This window comes from Plutella xylostella, chromosome 22 (genome assembly GCF_932276165.1).
Source record: "Plutella xylostella chromosome 22, ilPluXylo3.1, whole genome shotgun sequence".
Taxonomy (NCBI): domain Eukaryota; kingdom Metazoa; phylum Arthropoda; class Insecta; order Lepidoptera; family Plutellidae; genus Plutella; species Plutella xylostella.
Window position 1 is genome coordinate 2338739 of NC_064002.1, and position 19448 is coordinate 2358186.

The window sequence follows — 19448 nt, forward strand, 5'->3', positions numbered from 1 at the left end:
CAACTGAAAATCTGTCCGAGATAAACGAGGGAACTTCAGTACATAGTTAATCAATACAATACGTCTATCTACTCATCCGTAGTATTTATAACTAAGAATTCTCCAAAATCTATTTCCCCTTTAACTCTTACCCTTCTAGAAGAAGAAGAAGAACTCTTACCCCATACGAAACTTATTCACCGAACAAAACCTACCTGAAACAGATCTTGCTGCGCCGTGCCCCACTTGGCACAGAACCCGTGGTCATCATCAGTGGCGTTGCCGGCGATGGCGTCGAGCTCGGCGTCCAGCGTGAGGTTGAGCCGGGTGGCGTTGTAGAGCAGCGAGGCGTTGAGCCAGGGCGGCGCGGGCGCGGCCGGCGCCATGGCCCCCGCGCCGCCGCGCGCGCCCCGAGCCTGCGCGTGCGCGCGACGCGCCGCCGCCGCACGATTCAGTTGCGCCTTCGCTTTCAGGATTACTACCTCCATCACCGCGAGCGTGCCACCCTTATCTGTAACAAGGAGGAAGTGTTAGCATGGTGGTTAGTTTAAGGCGGAGAAATCTGACCCCTCTCAGAAGCATTGTTATTATGAGAGGGGGGTCAGGTTTCTGCACATGACCGTACCAAACTCGTATTTCAATTGGTCTACTCTCACTCATTAACATTAGGTAAACGAGTGCTTTTTTCATGATTTTCTTGATTTGGATCATATTTGGGAGGGCGCGGGCGAGACCAAACTTTTATGAACAGCAAAATACAAAAGGTTAGAACTGAACTTTTGCGAAACTGCGAATATTTCTAACATTATATTGTCGACAACGGCAACGTTCTGGTAAACGATGTTACATGAGGCTATAAAGGGCTGTGTTTATAAATATAGTGTTAGACGACGTAATAATACAGGTTCCGCCTTGAACCCGCGGCAGCGCTCAGACTGTCTGTACAATGACCTCGCTAGCGGGTGGGCGTATCGCATCATCAGTCTTCACTTTACCGAAAAAAACCTATACTGCCTAATGTTGTTACATTAGCTTCTCAGCAATACTATACGTATAGGTGGGTAGATAAAAAGGTACATATCGGTTCAAAAACACATGCACTCATTAAAATAGTTTCGTGGTTCAAATTCCCGCTTCGAAACACGCTACCGAATTCTAGAGCAAAATGCGAGCTGCGGACGAAACCCCAAAAGCAACATAACATAAAAGTTGCAAGTTATCGATTTCAGTACCGGTACAATATAAAAGGAGTATTTATTCCCGGTCTCACTAATCCAATTCAGGTTCGAGCTTTCGAGTAGGGCTTAAGTCCTACAATAGCTAATTTCCCGTAGTATCTAAAAATAAATGGAGGAGCAGAACAGAATGAATCACGAGGCGGGGACAGGATTTCTTGGTGGAGTCGTTTATTGGAATTATTTGGCGGGCACACTGAATGGGTCGTCGAGAGGAAATCGAGTTTGTTCAGGACCTCCCGGCGGACGAGGGTGCGTCTGATATATTTCACAGTATTTACTAGATTGAGGTCACTGATAGGCCACGTTCGAGTATCAAATTCATAGAATTACATTCGATTGCTTGTAAACACTGAGGTTATATAAGAAACATATTTTTTTACACAAATCTACTGCGAACGTCATATTAACTGCCCGACAAACTTCTAAGCTAAGTTTTTATTGTTTTGCCACATTTTGTGGTTTGGGATCTATGGCTAATATAGCAAGCAACAGCAACTATTGTATGTATAATCAATTTAAGGCTACTTCTAAAGGCACACGGGGTTGAATTACTTGTTATTTAGATTATTAATAAATGTATCTCTTACCACGAAGGTGATAACTATAAATAATTAGGATTTTAGTATTAATAATTCAGTAGATCTTTTCTAGGTTATAGTGAAAAGCATTTTTCTCATACCATTCTAAGAATGTGCGTGCAACGTGCGATGTGCGGTCCCTCGCTTGCCTCATTTCATACGCAACTCACGGGTCTGTTCATCCAATATTGGTTTTACTTCGACTTTCATCTAACATTTTAATAAAAGCCAAGTCTTGTATCTATATAATACTAAACATATATGCGCATTTAATAAATTAATAATATTTTTCTACTCTCTGATTTTTAATTGGAAAGAATTCTGACATTTTATAAGTGATGCTACTAAAAAAGTTCTTTACCGAAAAAATGAAAAATTGCGATCCATTTCTGGGCAATAATTTTTTCTTAATATTTTTATACAAAAAGATAAATCTAAATATTTACTTGCTCAAGTAAACTAATACAAAAATAACAAATATTTCAATATAATAGCTGTTCCCGCGAGCTTCGCTTCGCCTTAATAAGTTTTCCCGTGGGAATTCCGCGATAAAAAGTAACATATGTGTTAATCCAGGGTGTCAGCTAACTTCATTCCAAATTTCATTAAAATCGGTTCAGCCGTTTTGACGTGAAGAAATAACAAACATACACACATACATACATCCATACATACACATATACACTTACAAACTTTCGCATCTATAATATGAAGTAGGATCACGACTCAGACCCATGTATCGAATTAATTTTAATTGCTTTATTTTATTCTTTAGCATGGCATCACTTCCTACTAAATTCAGGGATAATAAACCTTTTTAATCAATTTCAAAAATTGGTGTGGGCTTAAGTGAAGGGGCATGTCGCAAGAGACAACACAACCTACAAAATGGTGGAAGTTAAAAAACTACTACTAGAAGGTATAAAAAATGTTACTCCTGAGAAATGGCAAGCATGCATCAGCCACACAATAAAAGACGAAGATAAGATGTGCACTCTCGACGATTTTATCGACAGAGTTACAGAATCTCTAATAATTAAAGTCAGCGATGCTGATGATGAAGATACTGATGATGATGATGATAATAGTGATGATTAGGTAGAGATTTTAATAAACAAATCCATCATCATCCATCCATCGTCATACCTATAGCAGTTCACTGCTGGACGTATTCCCTTTCCCTCCCAAAGCACGCCACTGGATTGGACAGACTCTGCAGCTGGGTAGAAACAACTTCCAATCAGAGGTCAATAGAAGAATACAATTGGGCTGGGCAGCATTTGGCAAACTTCGTCAAGTCTTCTCGTCGCCCATACCACAAAGTCTCAAGACGAAAGTCTTTGATCAGTGTGTCCTACCGGTTATGACCTATGGGGCTAAAACGTGGACACTTACTGTGGGACTGGTTCACAAACTGAAGGTCACTCAGCGAGCTATGGAAAGAGCTATGCTTGGAGCTATGCTTGAAAGATCGCATCCGGAACGAAGTAATCTGACAGAGAACTAAAGTCACCGACATAGCTCACCGAGATAGTAAGCTTAAGTGGCAATGGGCTGGTCACATCTGTCGAAGAACCGATGACCGATGGGGTAAACGTGTTCTGCTGTCTTACTCCCAGCGATGAGTTGCTGACACAATTTCACCTGTATCGCTAATTTGGTACCACCACCGCACATTTTAGACGCACAGTTTGCTGTGACGACACGCAAGCCAGTCAGTGCACACAATACAATTTTATAGAGCGAGATCTCTTTTTTTACCTCTATTCAAATACGAACGCAACATCGGCCTGACATCGGCGCGGCTACCGTTTCAAAAATAATAACTAGTTGTTTTTAGATATATTTTCTACGACAGCGATAATTATATAAGATAATTGAGATTATCTTTAATTGTATTTTTCACTGTTTGTAATATATTTAGGTAGGTACGGTAATTATTTCTCACCGTAGGTAAATCCCCTTTTAATTTGGAGCGCCGCACTTAATAAAATGGATACAGGGACTAAAAAAAATATATTATAGTCTCAGATGTCCAGACTCGTATTGAAAAAGTGCCCAGCCCAAAAAGGTTTGTGATCTCTGATTTGTCTAAAATTGATAACTGTCAGAATTCCGTAAGATTACTAATAACAGTGTAAACTAACTCGTGTTTAGTAAGTATGGTTTCTGCATAATATCATCATAATAATTACGTCTTTGGTAATGCCAAATGCGATCTACGTAAATGCAAAACCGATAAACCATTCCGAATGCCATAAGTAGCTGTATAAATTCGTTCATAACCGTCAAACGACGAATAACCGATCGTAGTTTGTGGTTCCTACGCTTTTTTACAATTAATCAAAGTCAGCTGTTTTTAAATTCAGTTAGTTAGTATGACGTGGGTAAGGTTATTAGAGCAGTCGCTTATTAGGTCAAGTTTTAAGATGGGCTTGATATTGCGATGCCAAAGCTTAACATCTAAGCTCCTTATTTACGTAATAATACATTACATGTCGACCTTCCCACCTGTGATTTACTGACCAATTACCTACTTAATACTGATAGTCAGTGACAGATGCATTCATCAGGCAGATAATCATGTGGCTTTGTGAATACCAAACTGATCAAGCAACTAACTACGACTCTATCCCGTTGCAATAGGAACAGGGATCGCGTGGCAATGATTGATAGCGCTGAGGCTTCGTCACTTGTAGTCATAGTTTATGCACTAGCTACTAGTTGTAGTACAAGGCAAGTACTTAACTATCCAGTGACTGGAATAATCTGACTAATCTATATTATACGAAGAGAGCCTTTATGTAATGAACCCATTTTTCGTCTTGACATACATATTATTGGGAATGTACCTATATATTTATTATAATTGTTATCGTTTTTGAATTTTTAAACCTGTGTCTGTCTATTAAATTTAGGTCACTTATTTACTATTCGAGTGTGCCTAGTTCGGTTCATGTCCTATTTGGGAAAGCTTATTGGCACAATTTTTCCTACCTAGTTGTATTCAGCACAATAGTTAGACAAGCTTCCACTTTGCAATAAATTATTGGTGAAGATATAATACAATTATACATACACCTACCGTAACTACGCTTATAAGGAAACGTATTCACTACAAATAATGAAATTGTACGTTGCGAGAGCAGGTCTTGGATGTGTAAGGCCGCGTTTAATGGCGTATGTTATCTAGAAAAAGTGTATTGGCTGGTACAATGATGCTGACAACGCTTTCAGAATGATATCTCCAGCAATTTATCCGCATCCTTGACTGGTACAAAATCTTATAACTCCGATGATTAACTTTTAACATCGTAACATGTCATATTGTATAATGTTTATTGTGTAGTAGGTAATAATAATAATAATAATATAAACACTCACGCCTTGTACTAATGTACTCCCTTGCGGGGTAGGCAGAGGTGCTGCACCCACTTTTCGACAGTGTTTATGTTAGTCCCAATGTAATAGGGTTATTAGGAACTATTGCCATTTCACGGGCACATCCAAGACCCGGGAACAAATATCTGTGTTTAAACAAATATCTGCCCCAGCCGGGAATCGATCCCAGGACCTTTGGCTCAGTAGTCAGGGTCACTAACCACTGCGCCATACAGTCGTCTGTAGTAGGTATATGATGTTTATGTTCGACTTGGGCCATTACTATCAAAAGTATCAAAACCTATCATCAAAACTGTTGCTAAACGTTGTCAATCGCCTTATATGTAATTATATCAAACTTCCGTCAAACGTGGCCAAATATTTTTGCTGTTCGTTAGTCATTTCATTAAAATTTGCGTACATTGTAGCTGCTAGTATTTAGCAGACATCCGGCCGGCGGCGGCCGCACCCGTTCTTATCAAGCATCGCCACATTTGCATTGAATTGCATCGCCCGGCGGCGCCCCGCGAGACGTAGGTAAGGACGCGACCAGCCAACAGCTTCCTTAGCATATCCTCGCTATTACCGTGTAACGTTACCAGTAAAGTGTGGGTAAATAGCATCGTTGGGACGTGGATAAAAAGTTGAAAAAAGGAAAACCCGTTTGTAATCGCAGAAGTGATGTCAGATCAGTAGCTGTAAATCCGTTATTGTATATACATTTTAAGAAAATTACGAGAATTAACAAACCCTATTCCATGCATTTGTCACTTAATCGATAAGGAGAAGAAATGTTTTCAGATATTTATGTATAAAATACAAAGGCCTCATGCATGCTTAGCTGTGCTATTGTGCACACAGCTTTACGCTCAAGGCAGTTTCAACCAGTACCGTTATTACACACACCCTATTGTTTCCAGCTGCACAGTTTTTATCGATAAAACACTGCAGTTGTATGTCCTTTGTAAAACCTATTGTTACCTGAGCTATTATAACTTTACGAGCCAGTTTTCCTAGCCTAATTAATAGCATAGCTAATTTTTATTTAAAACAATGGAAGATCTTTATTTTATTGTTTTGTTTGCAATATATAATAAGCACGTATGCAATAAGGCTTTCTTATTTCACAACTGAATGATAGCTAACCAGCTAATGGATGTATTAGAGCATTTTGTATCCACATTCCTACGATAGTTAATAAATACCCTTATTAAAAACCGTGCTCATCTATTTAAAACCGTGACATGAAGACTAATAGTAATATACAAATATACCTATGTATAATTTCTTTTCTTTTCTATGTTTATGATGAAACTGTTTCTGTTTGTGTGCAATAAAGAGTATTTTATCTTTATCTTTATACCTAATTTTATATTTATGAAACACTGATGCAGATGGCTGTTATGAAGTTATGGAGCAGAATATGCCATGCTAGATAAAGATAAAGTTGGCAAGATGAAAGAATGACATATGCACTAAGGCTTTGACAGGGTCGTGAATAGTGAATGGTTGGCAACCGACCAACTTTATTTTATAGTCAACAACCAAAATGGATGATCTCGAGATTCTCGAGGCTTGAAACTCCAACAGAGTTATAGAAAAAGACATAGAGAATAGACTTTAAGATAAATACACTCACAAGTCAATTTTAAAATGTGTACAGTACAATACTTAATTGAAAATTTAAATTAAACATTATTAAGCTTTATTATAAAATATTAAGTACTTATTATTTAACTAAACTATCTATATATTTTACAAATAAAAATGATAATAATATAAAATACTTATAACTGGCCTGGAAATATTCTACCCTTAATAAACAGGAGTTTATCAAAGGTAGAATATTTCTTTTAGTTCGCTGCCGTCGCCCGGGATGGTTCCGAGGAGGCTGGCAGCGTTCCCTCTCTGTATAGCCAGGCTGATGCGCTGGCTGAGATAGCTGCCAGCCCTCTGGTCCCTTGATACCTCGACCAGGCGCGACGAAAGTTCTTTTACTAATCGTCGCGCTTCGGGTCCCCACGGCCCCAGGGTCTCAACCCCAAACGGCACAAATATGTAGCTGTCAGACAGACCGTTGTATTTGCGCCGTTTGAGGTTTTCTGCAGCAGCCGCCGCCGTGCCCGCCGCCGCGGCACTACCCTGGATGTGGGAGGGGGCCACTGTGTCGGTGCAGGTGGCGTCCCACACTAGGCATTTCCCGTACTTCCAGGGCATTACGGTCATACCGTCGGGCCTCTTCCCGTCGTCTCTCGCCAGGCCGGTTGGCTCCAGAATGGCGGGGATTCCGGCGCTCGCAAAGGCCCGACGTATGACGTCGTTAAGGGCCGCGTGGCGGGGTAATCGGCCGGCACTCCGCTGACAGGAGAGGCCGTGGTGGCCTAGCTGGTCGACGGGGTCCCCGCAACGGCAGCGATGTGGCTCGTTGGTCTTACAGCCTAGTCTCAAACAGACAGAAAGGTTAAAGGTGTTGCGGTCCAGCAGTGTGCCCACACTCGCAGATGGAAGGGCCCTCAACCAATGTCCCGACTCCGGTTCGGCAGAAGCCATGAGGCGGGCGCGGTCTGCAGGGCTGGTGGCAGTTTCTAAGAGATTTTCCTGTACCTGCCTGCAGATCGGCTCGTCCCACAGCCTCTGGGATTCGGGTAGTCGAGGGACATCTTGTTGTAGGCCAGCGATATCTGACCAGGCGCTCCTGGCCTCGGCCAAGTAGGTGACCTCTGCATCGCCAAGCGATGGGTAAATTATCTTTCCGTAGAGGCCAGCCGTGCTGTGTGCCGAGGACAGGAACGCCGGGAGGGCCACACTGGACGCCAAGCGGATGCCCAGGCCACCGAACCGTATCGGCAGCGATGCCTGGGCCCAGCTGCGGTTATCCAGTTGGCAATTTAGAATTTCGGTTAGTATATTTCTGATCATCGCATCCAAATTATTAAGTAAATTTTGGTGTCTCCAAATAGGTGAACATCGCAGTACATAGGTAAATTTTGGAACGAAAAGACAGTATCTGATGATTACCAGGGCGATTTGCGGATTAATTTGTACCAGCCGATGCGATGATTCCTGGAATTTTGTGATTTCATCGTCAATATATTTGGGAATCGATTCGTCAAGAACTGGGGATCCGAGGAGACGAAGCGAGCTTTTATTTAAGATTTTGATACCGGGTGCCAGAGAGTTAAATTTACTATGGATGTCTGTTTGTTTGTCTGTCGGTAGGTTGGGGTTGATAAAAAGTTCACATTTAGAGAAATTTAATTCTAGTCCGATGTTTTGGAATTCTTTGATCATGGAGTCAAGGTCTTGAAGAGCGGTGCTTGCTTCATCTCCTATGGATCCATCATCGAGATACCACACGTTAAATTTAGATTTAATTTTGGTTATCACCGGATGAATAGCCAGACTGAATATCGCTGGACCGAGTGGGTCTCCCTGCTGACACCCAGCCGCAGAGTAAAGGAGGTGGTTCCTGTATACTAATTTTGTTTTTTCCCCGTAACATTGCCACATGTAGTGGTATATTTCAGGAACCACCTCCTTGATCTGAGTCAGCAGAGCTTCCCTCTCAACCGAGTTGAAGGCGTTCCTTACATCCACTTTCAGCAGCACCTCGCCCGCGCCGCTTGTGAGGAACGCGCGCGCCGCGTGGACCGCCGCCTCGCACCCTCCTTTACTGCCGAAACCTAACTGGGTGGGCTGGAACTTATCCGACAGTATTGGCGCGATGTGTTTGCAGCATATTTTGGATACCACGCGGCGGATTGCGTTTCCCACAGCGATAGGTCTTATCCCACCGTCCTTTTTTTTTAGAGCACATAGGTTTGCACCGTATAAAACATCAGTTATCTCAGTGCAAACCTTTCCCGACAGCATGAGGTTCACTAGCTGTGTCACGCTCTCCAGCACGACCCGGCCAGTGTCTCCCGTTGTGCCAAAGATGAGATCTTTATAATGTTGGGGCGAGAGTCCGTCGAGGCCACCGGCCGAGCCGCCCCGGAAGGACGCGACTGCAGCCTGCACGTCTTCAACCGTGGCTGTCGGGGTGCGCTCGGTGGGGTCGGGCGGTGGTGGAAGCTGCGAGGATGGTGATGAAAGCGGGTGTTTTGACTCCAGGGCGGACAAAGTCTCTGCTGTGTCGGGTGCAGCCGCGTCGGACGAAAAAAGAAGTTGGGCGGCTCCCTTGATGTCCCCCGCATTTATCTTGCGTTCTACGAGTTGTGCGGTGTTTCGGTGGGGGAGTCTGTTTGATGGTGGATGTGGGTTGTCGGTTTCTGTGGGGTGCGTGCAGTTTTTTTTTATTTTTTGTGTTAGGGAGCCGCTCGACTTCCCGTCCCGGGTCACGTGGAGGGTCCGGTAAGAAAAAGTAAAAAATTGCTCCCAGCTGCTCACGTCGTTGGTTTCTATTGTCTGTCGAATGCATTTGGACAGAGAGGCGGCCACCGTATTCCGCGCGCCGCGGGGTATCCGTGCCACCACCGGGCAGGTGGACTTTAGCTCAGCTAATTGCTTCCACAGCCCGCCACCAGCAGGCCGACTGTGGTTGTGGTCTGTGGGGACATGGGCGGGCGGCGGCGGTGGCTGCGTGGACGATGGTTGGCGGTGTTGTTTTCCATGATGAATCTTCAGGCCTCTCTGTCCCTTGAAAAAACGTGGCTGGGAGCAGTCCGGACACCTCACAAGTTCCTGGGACGGCGCAACATTACTGGTGGAGGGCGGGCAGTCTGTTTGAGACATACGCCGTTCTTTAAAATGCTATAAATATAATAAAAATTAAATTAATCTACTACATAGGTACTAAAAATATAAATGTATATATCATTATAAAAAAATAATTAAAATAGTAGAAAGACCTTTACAGTTACTATCACTGCACAATGTTCGTCTCTTAGATTAAGTATAAGCACTCGGCACCTAAAAACCAGATTGTTTCTGTCGAGCGAGCGCACGTAGCTCCGGCCCATGGGGCGAGGGGCCGGAGTACGCTATGGCAGGCCCGCTGTGGCCGCTGTGGCGCGGTCCAGGCCCCGCGCCTCCCTCTCGGTTTCTCAGGGAGGCTCCTGCGACGGACCCCGCGAGGCGGTGTCTGCCGATGATGACGGTGTCCACTCAGACCGGCCGGACCGTCGCGCGTGTTGCTCGGACCACTGCCTCCGCGGCTCTTAGGCCGGTTCCGGCCAGGTTCCGATACGTCCGAGAAGTGTATTTTGGAGAAGAAGTCCTGGAGTTAGTTATTATGTAGGTACGTTGGCCGACTAGGAACACTTAAAACTCGTAGATCGTGGAAATTTGTATTGTAAGCACTTGGGAATGTAGTATTTATATTATTATCTTATTTGTAATTATAATTTAAAATTTTATTTATTTATTTTGTTTATTTGGCATGTTTACACTCAAACGTCAAAAGCCAGTCAATTTTATATCTAAAGTTATGAAGATGATTTAAATAATATATTATGTGATATGAACTATAATAAGATTTAATGGCATGTTAATTTAAAAACCTAACTATGTTACACAATGTTTTGTATAAATAAAAAAAAAACTGTAACCAACGTTGTCGTTATCTACCTTGCACAGATAACTTTTATATCCAGGTAGGGTTAAAAAGGCACTTAACGTATCCATATAATAAATATTATACTTATAGCCATTAGTTTTAATGTTCAACAGCAATTTAAACTCTTCTAGCATCAGTAGTCAGTTGCCCAGTTGAACTCGATCTCAAGAATGCCAATCCACATTGGTATGTTCAAGTTGTATTAGATAGAACGACTTCGTTCTAAGTCACTGGAACTAAGGGGTGAAAACAAATCAGCAATACAGCTAAACGTTATTGTTAGGTATTTATTTATTTATTTGTAAATATCTAAAGAAATTTGCTTAAGAATCGATGACAAACTGATTTAGATATGGTATTAAAATAACTATAATGTATAAAATTATAATATTAAAAATATAATTAAAGTTGATTCTTTTCCAGTCTTTACATTTCATAACTTTAAAGAAATAGTTCGACTTCAATGAGAATCTCAACATGAATCATTTGTTCTCTGAATCAAACAAACTTTTATCTTTTTAATTTGTTAAAGTGTAGCTCAAGCATGGTGCCGCGCCAACAAAACTTTGTCCAGTTTATACAGAACCTGTTCAAATAATTGGTAAGGTTTTCTGTTTTTGAAAACACGTTTTAAAATATAATATATAAGAGCTTAGCGATTAAAAATCTGAAATAGTCACATTGGTCAACCCATTTCAGCTCGAAGTAGACATCGTTTGTTTTCGAAAATTTTAAAGTTTGGCAAAAAGTCACACCGAATTTTGTATTAAAAAAAATCAAAAAATAATACCTATAGGTAGGGTAAATCGTGGTAACGCACTTTGACTATAAAACTAAATATATTAAGCTTTTGGATATAGTAAGACCATCTTTGATGTGTTTACAGCAATCTCCAATTATTCATTGATATTATAGTTTAATTTTACGGCGCTAGGTGGGTATTTTCCGGCGCTAGAAATTATCTCAGTCAAAGCGGCTAAGATGGCCAAAAAAATGCACGTGCGTTAAGTTTTTCTTAAGGAGACACCAAAATTTGTATGGCCTGTTTTCGCGAAAATAAATACGTTTTTGATAGTGTGACAATACCAAGGAAGTAGGGGAAGGTCTAAACAATATCATAATAGCCCGATTCACTGTGATTTTAGTTGCTTTTGAGTTATATTTGAGGGTGCTAGTTACTGAAATGTAATTTATATCTTCACTTAGTAACTGGCACCCCCCTGCCAGTTACTAATATTTTGGGTTTTGTGATTTTAAGCTATTTTATACCTTCTATCGACAGAAAATACGATTTAAAGTGCACTGTAAAAACCCCCAGTGTCTAGGCAGCTTTGTTTCAATAACTGGCACGGGGCTGCCAGTTACTAATCTGCATACATTTTTTTACGCACCAATAACTGGCACTTACTGGTGCGGTAAACATTTCTTTCATGTTTCTTTTCAGAAAAATTACTAAAATCAAGGCAATCTACAGTAGTCTGTAACTGGCCACTGCTGGACCTCTCACCAGCAGTGACACTGCACTCTGTTCTCGACCTTCCTCATCCAGCCACTACCGGTCAGCTTTATAAGGTCGTTGGTCCAGCTGGCCCGAAGGTATCCGCCGCTACCCTTACCTGTTCGTGGTCTCCACTCTAGAGCGCGTTGGCCCCACTGGTCATCGTTTCTTCGGCAGCTATGGCCGGCCTAATGCCACTTGAGCATACAGAATTTAAGAGCTATATCGGTTACTCAAGTTCTCTTACAGATTACCTTATTTTTGATAAATGGTCCTTCAAAGAACCACAAATCTTTCCAATGCCCGCTGATCGATTTTGAATCGGTGGACCAGTCCAACCGTCAGTGTCCACGTCTATGATCCATACGTCATCACCAGTAAGACACATTGACTGAAGACCTTTGCCTTCAGGCGTTTATGTGAAAATTTTTCAAATCTTCCCTTATGCAGTCCAATCCAGTAATACATATTTTGTTTTATGCACCTTACAGCTTCGTTTTCGAAGTTCCTTCTGCCTAGTCGAATAGACTGTCCAAGGTAGACATAATATACTGTTGCTGCATTAAGGCCGCTATGCATGTTACAACGAGGGAATTCCAGAACTGCCCAGGTCTAAATGGAATCAAAGGCTTTCTTATAGTCCTTGAAGAACTTGATAGAAACATGGTTCGTGATGACCTTATAAAACAGCTTGAAAACATGACTTATAAACAAAATTGGTTGAAGAGCTTCTGAAGCTGTTCGAGGATAGTAATAGCTTTCAGAAGAGCTGTACTAATTCTATCTTTACCCAGAGCATGTGAAGCTGAAAGCCGTAGAAACCTTAAATTTCCGCAAGAAATTTCTGCTTAGAGGCAACTATACTACCGTCAGCAGTCTTCAACTTAGCCAGGTCACTTCTCTCAAGCTGCTGAATGAATACATCAAGGTCCACAAGCATTTGCTTTCTCCATTTCCGTTTCCAAATCCAAGGGTTTCTCGATTTGTTGCATTGATATGGACCCACGATTCGTCGCATACTTGTACTGTCATTTTGTCGTAGAAGTCGACCATTACAACGGTGATTTTGAGTCTTACCGGTACAGAACCTAGACAGGTAATTGTACATGTACATTACCTAATATCAAATATATTATTGATTTTAGAGTACTTATTGGCCTAATTGCATGATTTTTTAAAAGGTGCCAGTTACCGAAACATCATGTGACAGTTACTAATTTTTACTGCCAGTTACTAGGTTTTTTGGGGGTAGTGGATATAAAATTCATTAAAATCGAATATTAATCATATATCTTTACCATTTATGCCTATAATTGTTCGTCATCTTATTGCCAGTAATTCAAGCCTACCAGTGCTTAAATCAGGCCGATACTTTATTTTTAATAAAAATTTTTGTGTTGCTAGTCGCTTAAACTGCCAGTACTTTTACCCTACTTTCCAGATCAGCCGATTTATCAATTAGGTATTTATTTCTAATACTTATATTATCTAACAGGATAAACCTAACACAATAATATAGAAACATCAAACAATAACACAAACTTTCATAACAAGATATACAAATAATAATAAACACAATAAACTAATCAACACATAACATATTTAACATAACCTTTACGAAGTCACCCAAAGAACATGTGAGAATGTCAGTCCTCTCAGATGCCTTGTTGATAAGCCTAATAGCCCTAGTGACTGGAGCCTCATGTAGCAGGTTGGTGCGGGCGGTGGGCGCCGCGAGCAGCCGGCCCGCGCGCCGCCGCAGCCCGCACCCGCCCGCCGCTGGCACCGCGAGCCCGATGCTCTCTAGCACAGTGGGATTGCACAACCATCCTCTAAACCTCATAAATACCATTTTGGTCAAAGCCAGGTCTCTCCTAACTTCAATCTTGCTGTACCCCACCATACCTAATATAAATAAAGATGGGTACAACAAAGGATAGCCCGGATACACTCCGTACATTTTTAGGTAAATATACCTTAAAAATTTATTTTGAATACGCTCCAGCATGAGATTATATTTAATTTCATGCGGAGCCCAGATGACTGCGTTGCTTTCTAATTTACTCCTAACTAGCGCATTATACAGGGCACAGTAACTATGTCTGTAAAGCCCTGGCAGCTACGGAGCACAAAACCTAAAGTTTTAAAAGCACCTTTACATATATTCACAATGTGATCACTAAATGACAGAGTGGAGGTGAACTTGACGCCCAGGTCCCGCACGGAGCTGACCCGCGCCAGCGCGCCGCCGCCCAGCGTGTACTGGTGTCGCAGCGGCTCGCGCGCTCTGCTGAACGTCATCTGCACGCACTTCGAACCATTAAACTCCAGCTTATTGTCGCAACCCCATGCTACGACCCTGTCAATATCCTGCTGCAGCCTAAGCGCGTCTTCTTCACTTCTAATTTCTACAGCCAAGCAGATAATTAATGATTTAAAAGCCCTGTTTTATATGAAAGTTGTTGAAAGTTTAAACACCGTAAAACTATAATATGAACAACGACAACGACATGAATTCGTTATGAACTCTGAAGTGGTTCCGTGACGTTTAAATAACGAAGCCGCGACCATTTCCTCCCTATTCAAATAACGGCCGATAGTTTCAGAGACATTCAAATATGATAAGTACCGATTACATACATTTAGATTTGTGCAGCCTTGGAATTCTAGTTTTATACGGCCATACGGCATTTAAGTATTTAATTAAATATATCTTCAGCGAACTTTTTATCAATATTGATTCATTATGTTTAAGAACAGATCTGATAATAAACAAGACATCCCGTAATTTCACATCACTGTTCGCTACGGTGCTGGTGCTACGCTGTGCGCTACGGTGCTACGCCGAGTACTTCGTAGCGTTGCTACGCCGCGCCGTAGCAAGAAATAAAGTTGTGATGCAAAACTTTTTAAAACATTCGTTCATGTGTTCTTTTTTTATTATTTGATTATTTTCATATATTTTTTTTGGGTTTTCTGTCGAATAGGTTAGTTTAACATAAAACTAATTAAATAGTACAAAACCACAGAACGTAGCTATAGCAAATCCGCAATGTGGTTTTTATTAGTAATTACAAAACAAACCTCAAATTCATGCACAATTAGATATGTAAAATTATAGGTATAAGCAGTGTAAAATATTCATTTGAATCTAATAACACATCTAAAACTGTAGATATAGTAAATGTAGCAGAAATGGCACACAGCATTAGTGGTGCATCAACCCTGTTATTTCTCGTTCTCTCTTAGTATTAAAAGCTGTGCATCAGTCCATAAAATAAATAGCTTTCTGGTGCTTCATTGCTGGGGGGGGGGGGGGGGCGATTTGGCAATCGCCGCGAGAGGGGGCTATTCTCGACACGACGACGCCGCCGCGGCGACATCCACAATAATCTTAACAAATTACATAAATTCCACAATTTCCCCCCACGATGTTTATTTTAAAATAGCTGCCAACACTTTCAGTGAAAAATATTGGAATATTTTCCCCGACAGCCTGATCTAAGCATCCTAACTAATATTATAAATGCGAAAGTAACTGTGTCTGTCTGTCTGTCTGTTACTCTTTCTCGCCAAAACTACTAAACGGATTTGAATGAAGTTTGGTAAGATACAGATGGTCTAGACCCTGAGAAAGAACATAGGCTACTTTTTATCCCGGAATTCCAACGGGAAAACTTTTTAAGGCGAAGCGAAGCACGGGGGAATTGCTATTAGTCTATAATTTCCCCCCGTCCCTATTTCCTCGTCATGGGCTTAGCGGACAATTTCTAACAGGAAAACGTGTCGAGGTAAAAGAAAATAAGACGTTTTGTTATTCACATTTGGCGTATTGTGAATGGGAGAACCCATCCCTATCCATTTGTGAGTGTGCATTATGTAAACACATACTCTAGGTAAATATGCTTTATATTCAGCTTGCAGTAGGTATCAATTTTCAGACTTAGTTTACCTAATGTTCAATTTGAGTACTTACGTTCGTAGGTTATTATTATTGCAAGTATAACATTTTCCTTGAGTTACCAAATATACAATTATTAGGTACTTTTACCAATTTAATTTATCTTGTCCGAAATAGATCTGGTAGAAATTACGTCGTAAATATGAGATGTTTGTCTTATTGGATGTGGATGTTGTTTAACCAAGAGTATCTAATAACTAAAATGGCTCAAAAGGCACCACTGGTACAAAAAAGACTGTTTAACCAACACGAAAAATTCTCAGAGACAAATCTAGGAATAAGGAACATAATAAAAGTAATGAATGTAAATGAGGGTAAGTTATTTTAATTTTAATGTTAATAGGAGTTTGTGAGTTTCACAGTTTAGCCTCAAAGCGGAAATGAAATAATCTGTTCCTTCAACAAATGCAATTTCCGTTCCTCTATGGTTTTAAGTGGAACCTCCGCCGTAATGCAGCACACGTGAAGGCTCGAGCTGGGCATTGCAGAAGGCTAAGTTATCATGTATAATGTTAGGATTTGGTTCACTTCCGTAAAATTAATGATTCCTCGTTCTTTCACCATTGTCTTTATTTCACGGATTCAGCTCGAGACGTATTTTTTGTGTTTATGCAAATTATCATGGTCACAGGCTAGAATACGTAATACATATGTAATCATTAGGTAAAACCCTTAGAGTATATGTAAAACCAGACATGCGGAAGGCATACCTACATGTGTTTTGTAACAAATATATATTAAACTATCATCATCGTTACAAGGCAATTCGGAGCTTGGTATCTTTCTGTAATAGATGCACCGTTCAATTTATTATGCATCGAAAAAAGCTCCAAGTTTATTGAACAACTATTACCGTACGCAAGATACGAAAATAGCAAATTGATCGACATTATTGACTTTGTATCGACTTGCAAAGTTGGCCTATATGGAGTCCTAACAATATAATCCTTTAGATCTCGACTGGGAATGATGAATGGGCCCATAACCTTCCTAGTTGGGAGGTGTAGGGTTGCCAAATCGATCAAGATTCTAATAGATTTACTTGATTACCTTTCATAATATTATCATTTATAGATGTACGCCGCCTCGGTAATTCATCTATTTAGTAGCTTCGAAAAAACGCAGTGATACCTTTTGGTGCTATAAATATTCTTGCCAATATTATAAATAAGGGTCTTTGATAGTTCATCTAGCACTAGCATGTGTTTCGATGTAGAAGGAATTTCAAAACTATAGGTAGACTCGTTGTTGGTACATTCAAATCGTCCTTGTAGGTACTTTTGGTAGTTTTGGTTCCAAAATAACAAAAAAAAAAATCATTAAAGTTTAGTAAAAGCGGCTCGCAAGCTAATGCTACCTATAGTTACGAGTAAAATTGTATGAAAAGAAATATTTTTAAGACACGCCAGCGGCAAACGGCAAATAAATATTGTGTTCGCTACGCATTTTTTCAAATTGAAATAAATGTTCCTCACAAACACTTAAACTATTCATATCACACGTAATTTGTTTCAGTCAAAAGATTTAAAGAATTCTTATTGAGCTACTTCAAATGAGAATGCTTTCATGTTTCTTGTTTGTATTTTGAAGTTGTAGAGATCTTTATTATGATTCCTTCTCGTGCCGATTCTTTATGTTTCTCAGAAACTTAGCGTGTCTCGATACTAAACTTGTATATTGTATAGCTGCTGCCTACACACGATCTCATTCTACTCTCTATCTTACGAGTATCTACCCACACACATGTACCTACTTAGGTACTTAATACTCAACTACAACACCATTATTTTCTCGTTAAAGCTATTAAGTTTTTGAACCCTTTTCTCCTAGATATCGAATCGTATCAGAGTCATAAAACTATAATCAATTTTACTGACACATGAATGTAAGCGATGAGTGTAGTGATAAAATTAATGTTTCGTCGAATACGATTCGAGGTAATTTGGTGAATACTTTAATGAATATTGCACTAACTATAGTGTACAAAAGCATATTGGCACTCGAAGTTTCATTCGCTTCAAGCTGCGTTGCGTTCAATGCATAAATGTATTTTATTATTTCCGCACACAATATATGGTTCAGTTCATCAAATTTAATAGAGGAAACTTATTCAAGTATCCGGCCACATAATATGTAATATGCAATGCAATAAGTTACTTATATTTATGTGTGCAAAAAGTATAAATAAATAAATACGCAGCAAAGCATGAATAATTGATGATAAGGATGGAGCGCAACAATAGCCGTCGGCCCGGCGCGCGTGACAAAGATCTGTGCCTCAGATGTACCCTCCCGCCTCTACACAACTACTCTCAGACACTCCAGATGAAGATAATACTCTCAAACTAAATGCGTAGTTAAGTTCACTCTCTGAACAATTTTCAAACGTATTTATGCCTATCGTATACGTTACGAAGCAAAGATTGAACGTTGTTTTCTTTTGCTTTGAATCGTTGGTACTTAGCTGGTACCGACGGCGATATTACACATTTTATTACGAAAAAGTTCTGAAGGGTGAACTATCACGAACTAGCATGCCTCGAGCCGTTCACGCAATATGCCGAAATACGTAGAGACGGGATGAAGTGCGTGGCGCGTGGTCGCGGGGTACACTGGGCAGCAGGTCGCTGTCCCCCGCGGCTGACACTGTGGACCTCACGGGGACTAGTCCGCTCACCTGAGCAGCGCCGGACACCCACTTGTGGCGAGGCGGTGACGGACCGTCCGCATGTCGCGCACTGTCATGTACCATCATAAAGCACCACAACACGAGTGAGCGCGCCACGCGGCTCGCATGCTGGGCGGGGGCGGCGGCGGCGGCTCGCGAGCGACTGAGGGCGGGCGGCGCCGCCGCGCACGCGCCCCGCCCGCCCGACCACCCCGACATCTCACTACTCCGTACTTAGATATTATCAATAAAATTACTGTAGCAAACGTAACAAAACTCTTTCACCGGCCGAGTCTAGCAGCTACCTGTCAATCTGCCCGTCCGCCTCGAGAGATCACTCGCTTTCTGAGCCTTTTATGGAGATAAATTAGGTTATCTTCACTGTATTGTGAAGCGTAGAAAACAACCCTGAATTTTCTTTTGTTATGAAGACAAATTATTTTACAAATTAGGTATCAGCCATCAGCCCATCAATACACCGTGTAATTGACACTCTACACAATGGAAATTTGTTATCGTAGCGTAGACTATGTGCGTCAAAGCAAAATTTCATCCTATCTCGGCATATCCAGGTCAGAAATTTGTATT

The 19448-nt window shown here is 41.0% G+C and overlaps 1 protein-coding gene across 1 annotated transcript in view; it reads right to left on the reverse strand.

Moving 5' to 3' along the window:
* Positions 1 to 19016, reverse strand: part of LOC105389863 (blood vessel epicardial substance) — a 55182-nt gene extending 36166 nt beyond the window's left edge. Inside the window, exons 1-2 of the mRNA XM_038105704.2 lie at positions 18870 to 19016; positions 195 to 490 (exon numbers count right to left, since the gene is read on the reverse strand). Coding sequence (XP_037961632.2) covers positions 195 to 467 — 273 coding nt within the window. The 5' untranslated portion in view covers positions 468 to 490; positions 18870 to 19016. The remainder of the gene's footprint in view (positions 1 to 194; positions 491 to 18869) is intronic.
* Between the last annotated feature and the right edge of the window lie 432 nt (positions 19017 to 19448).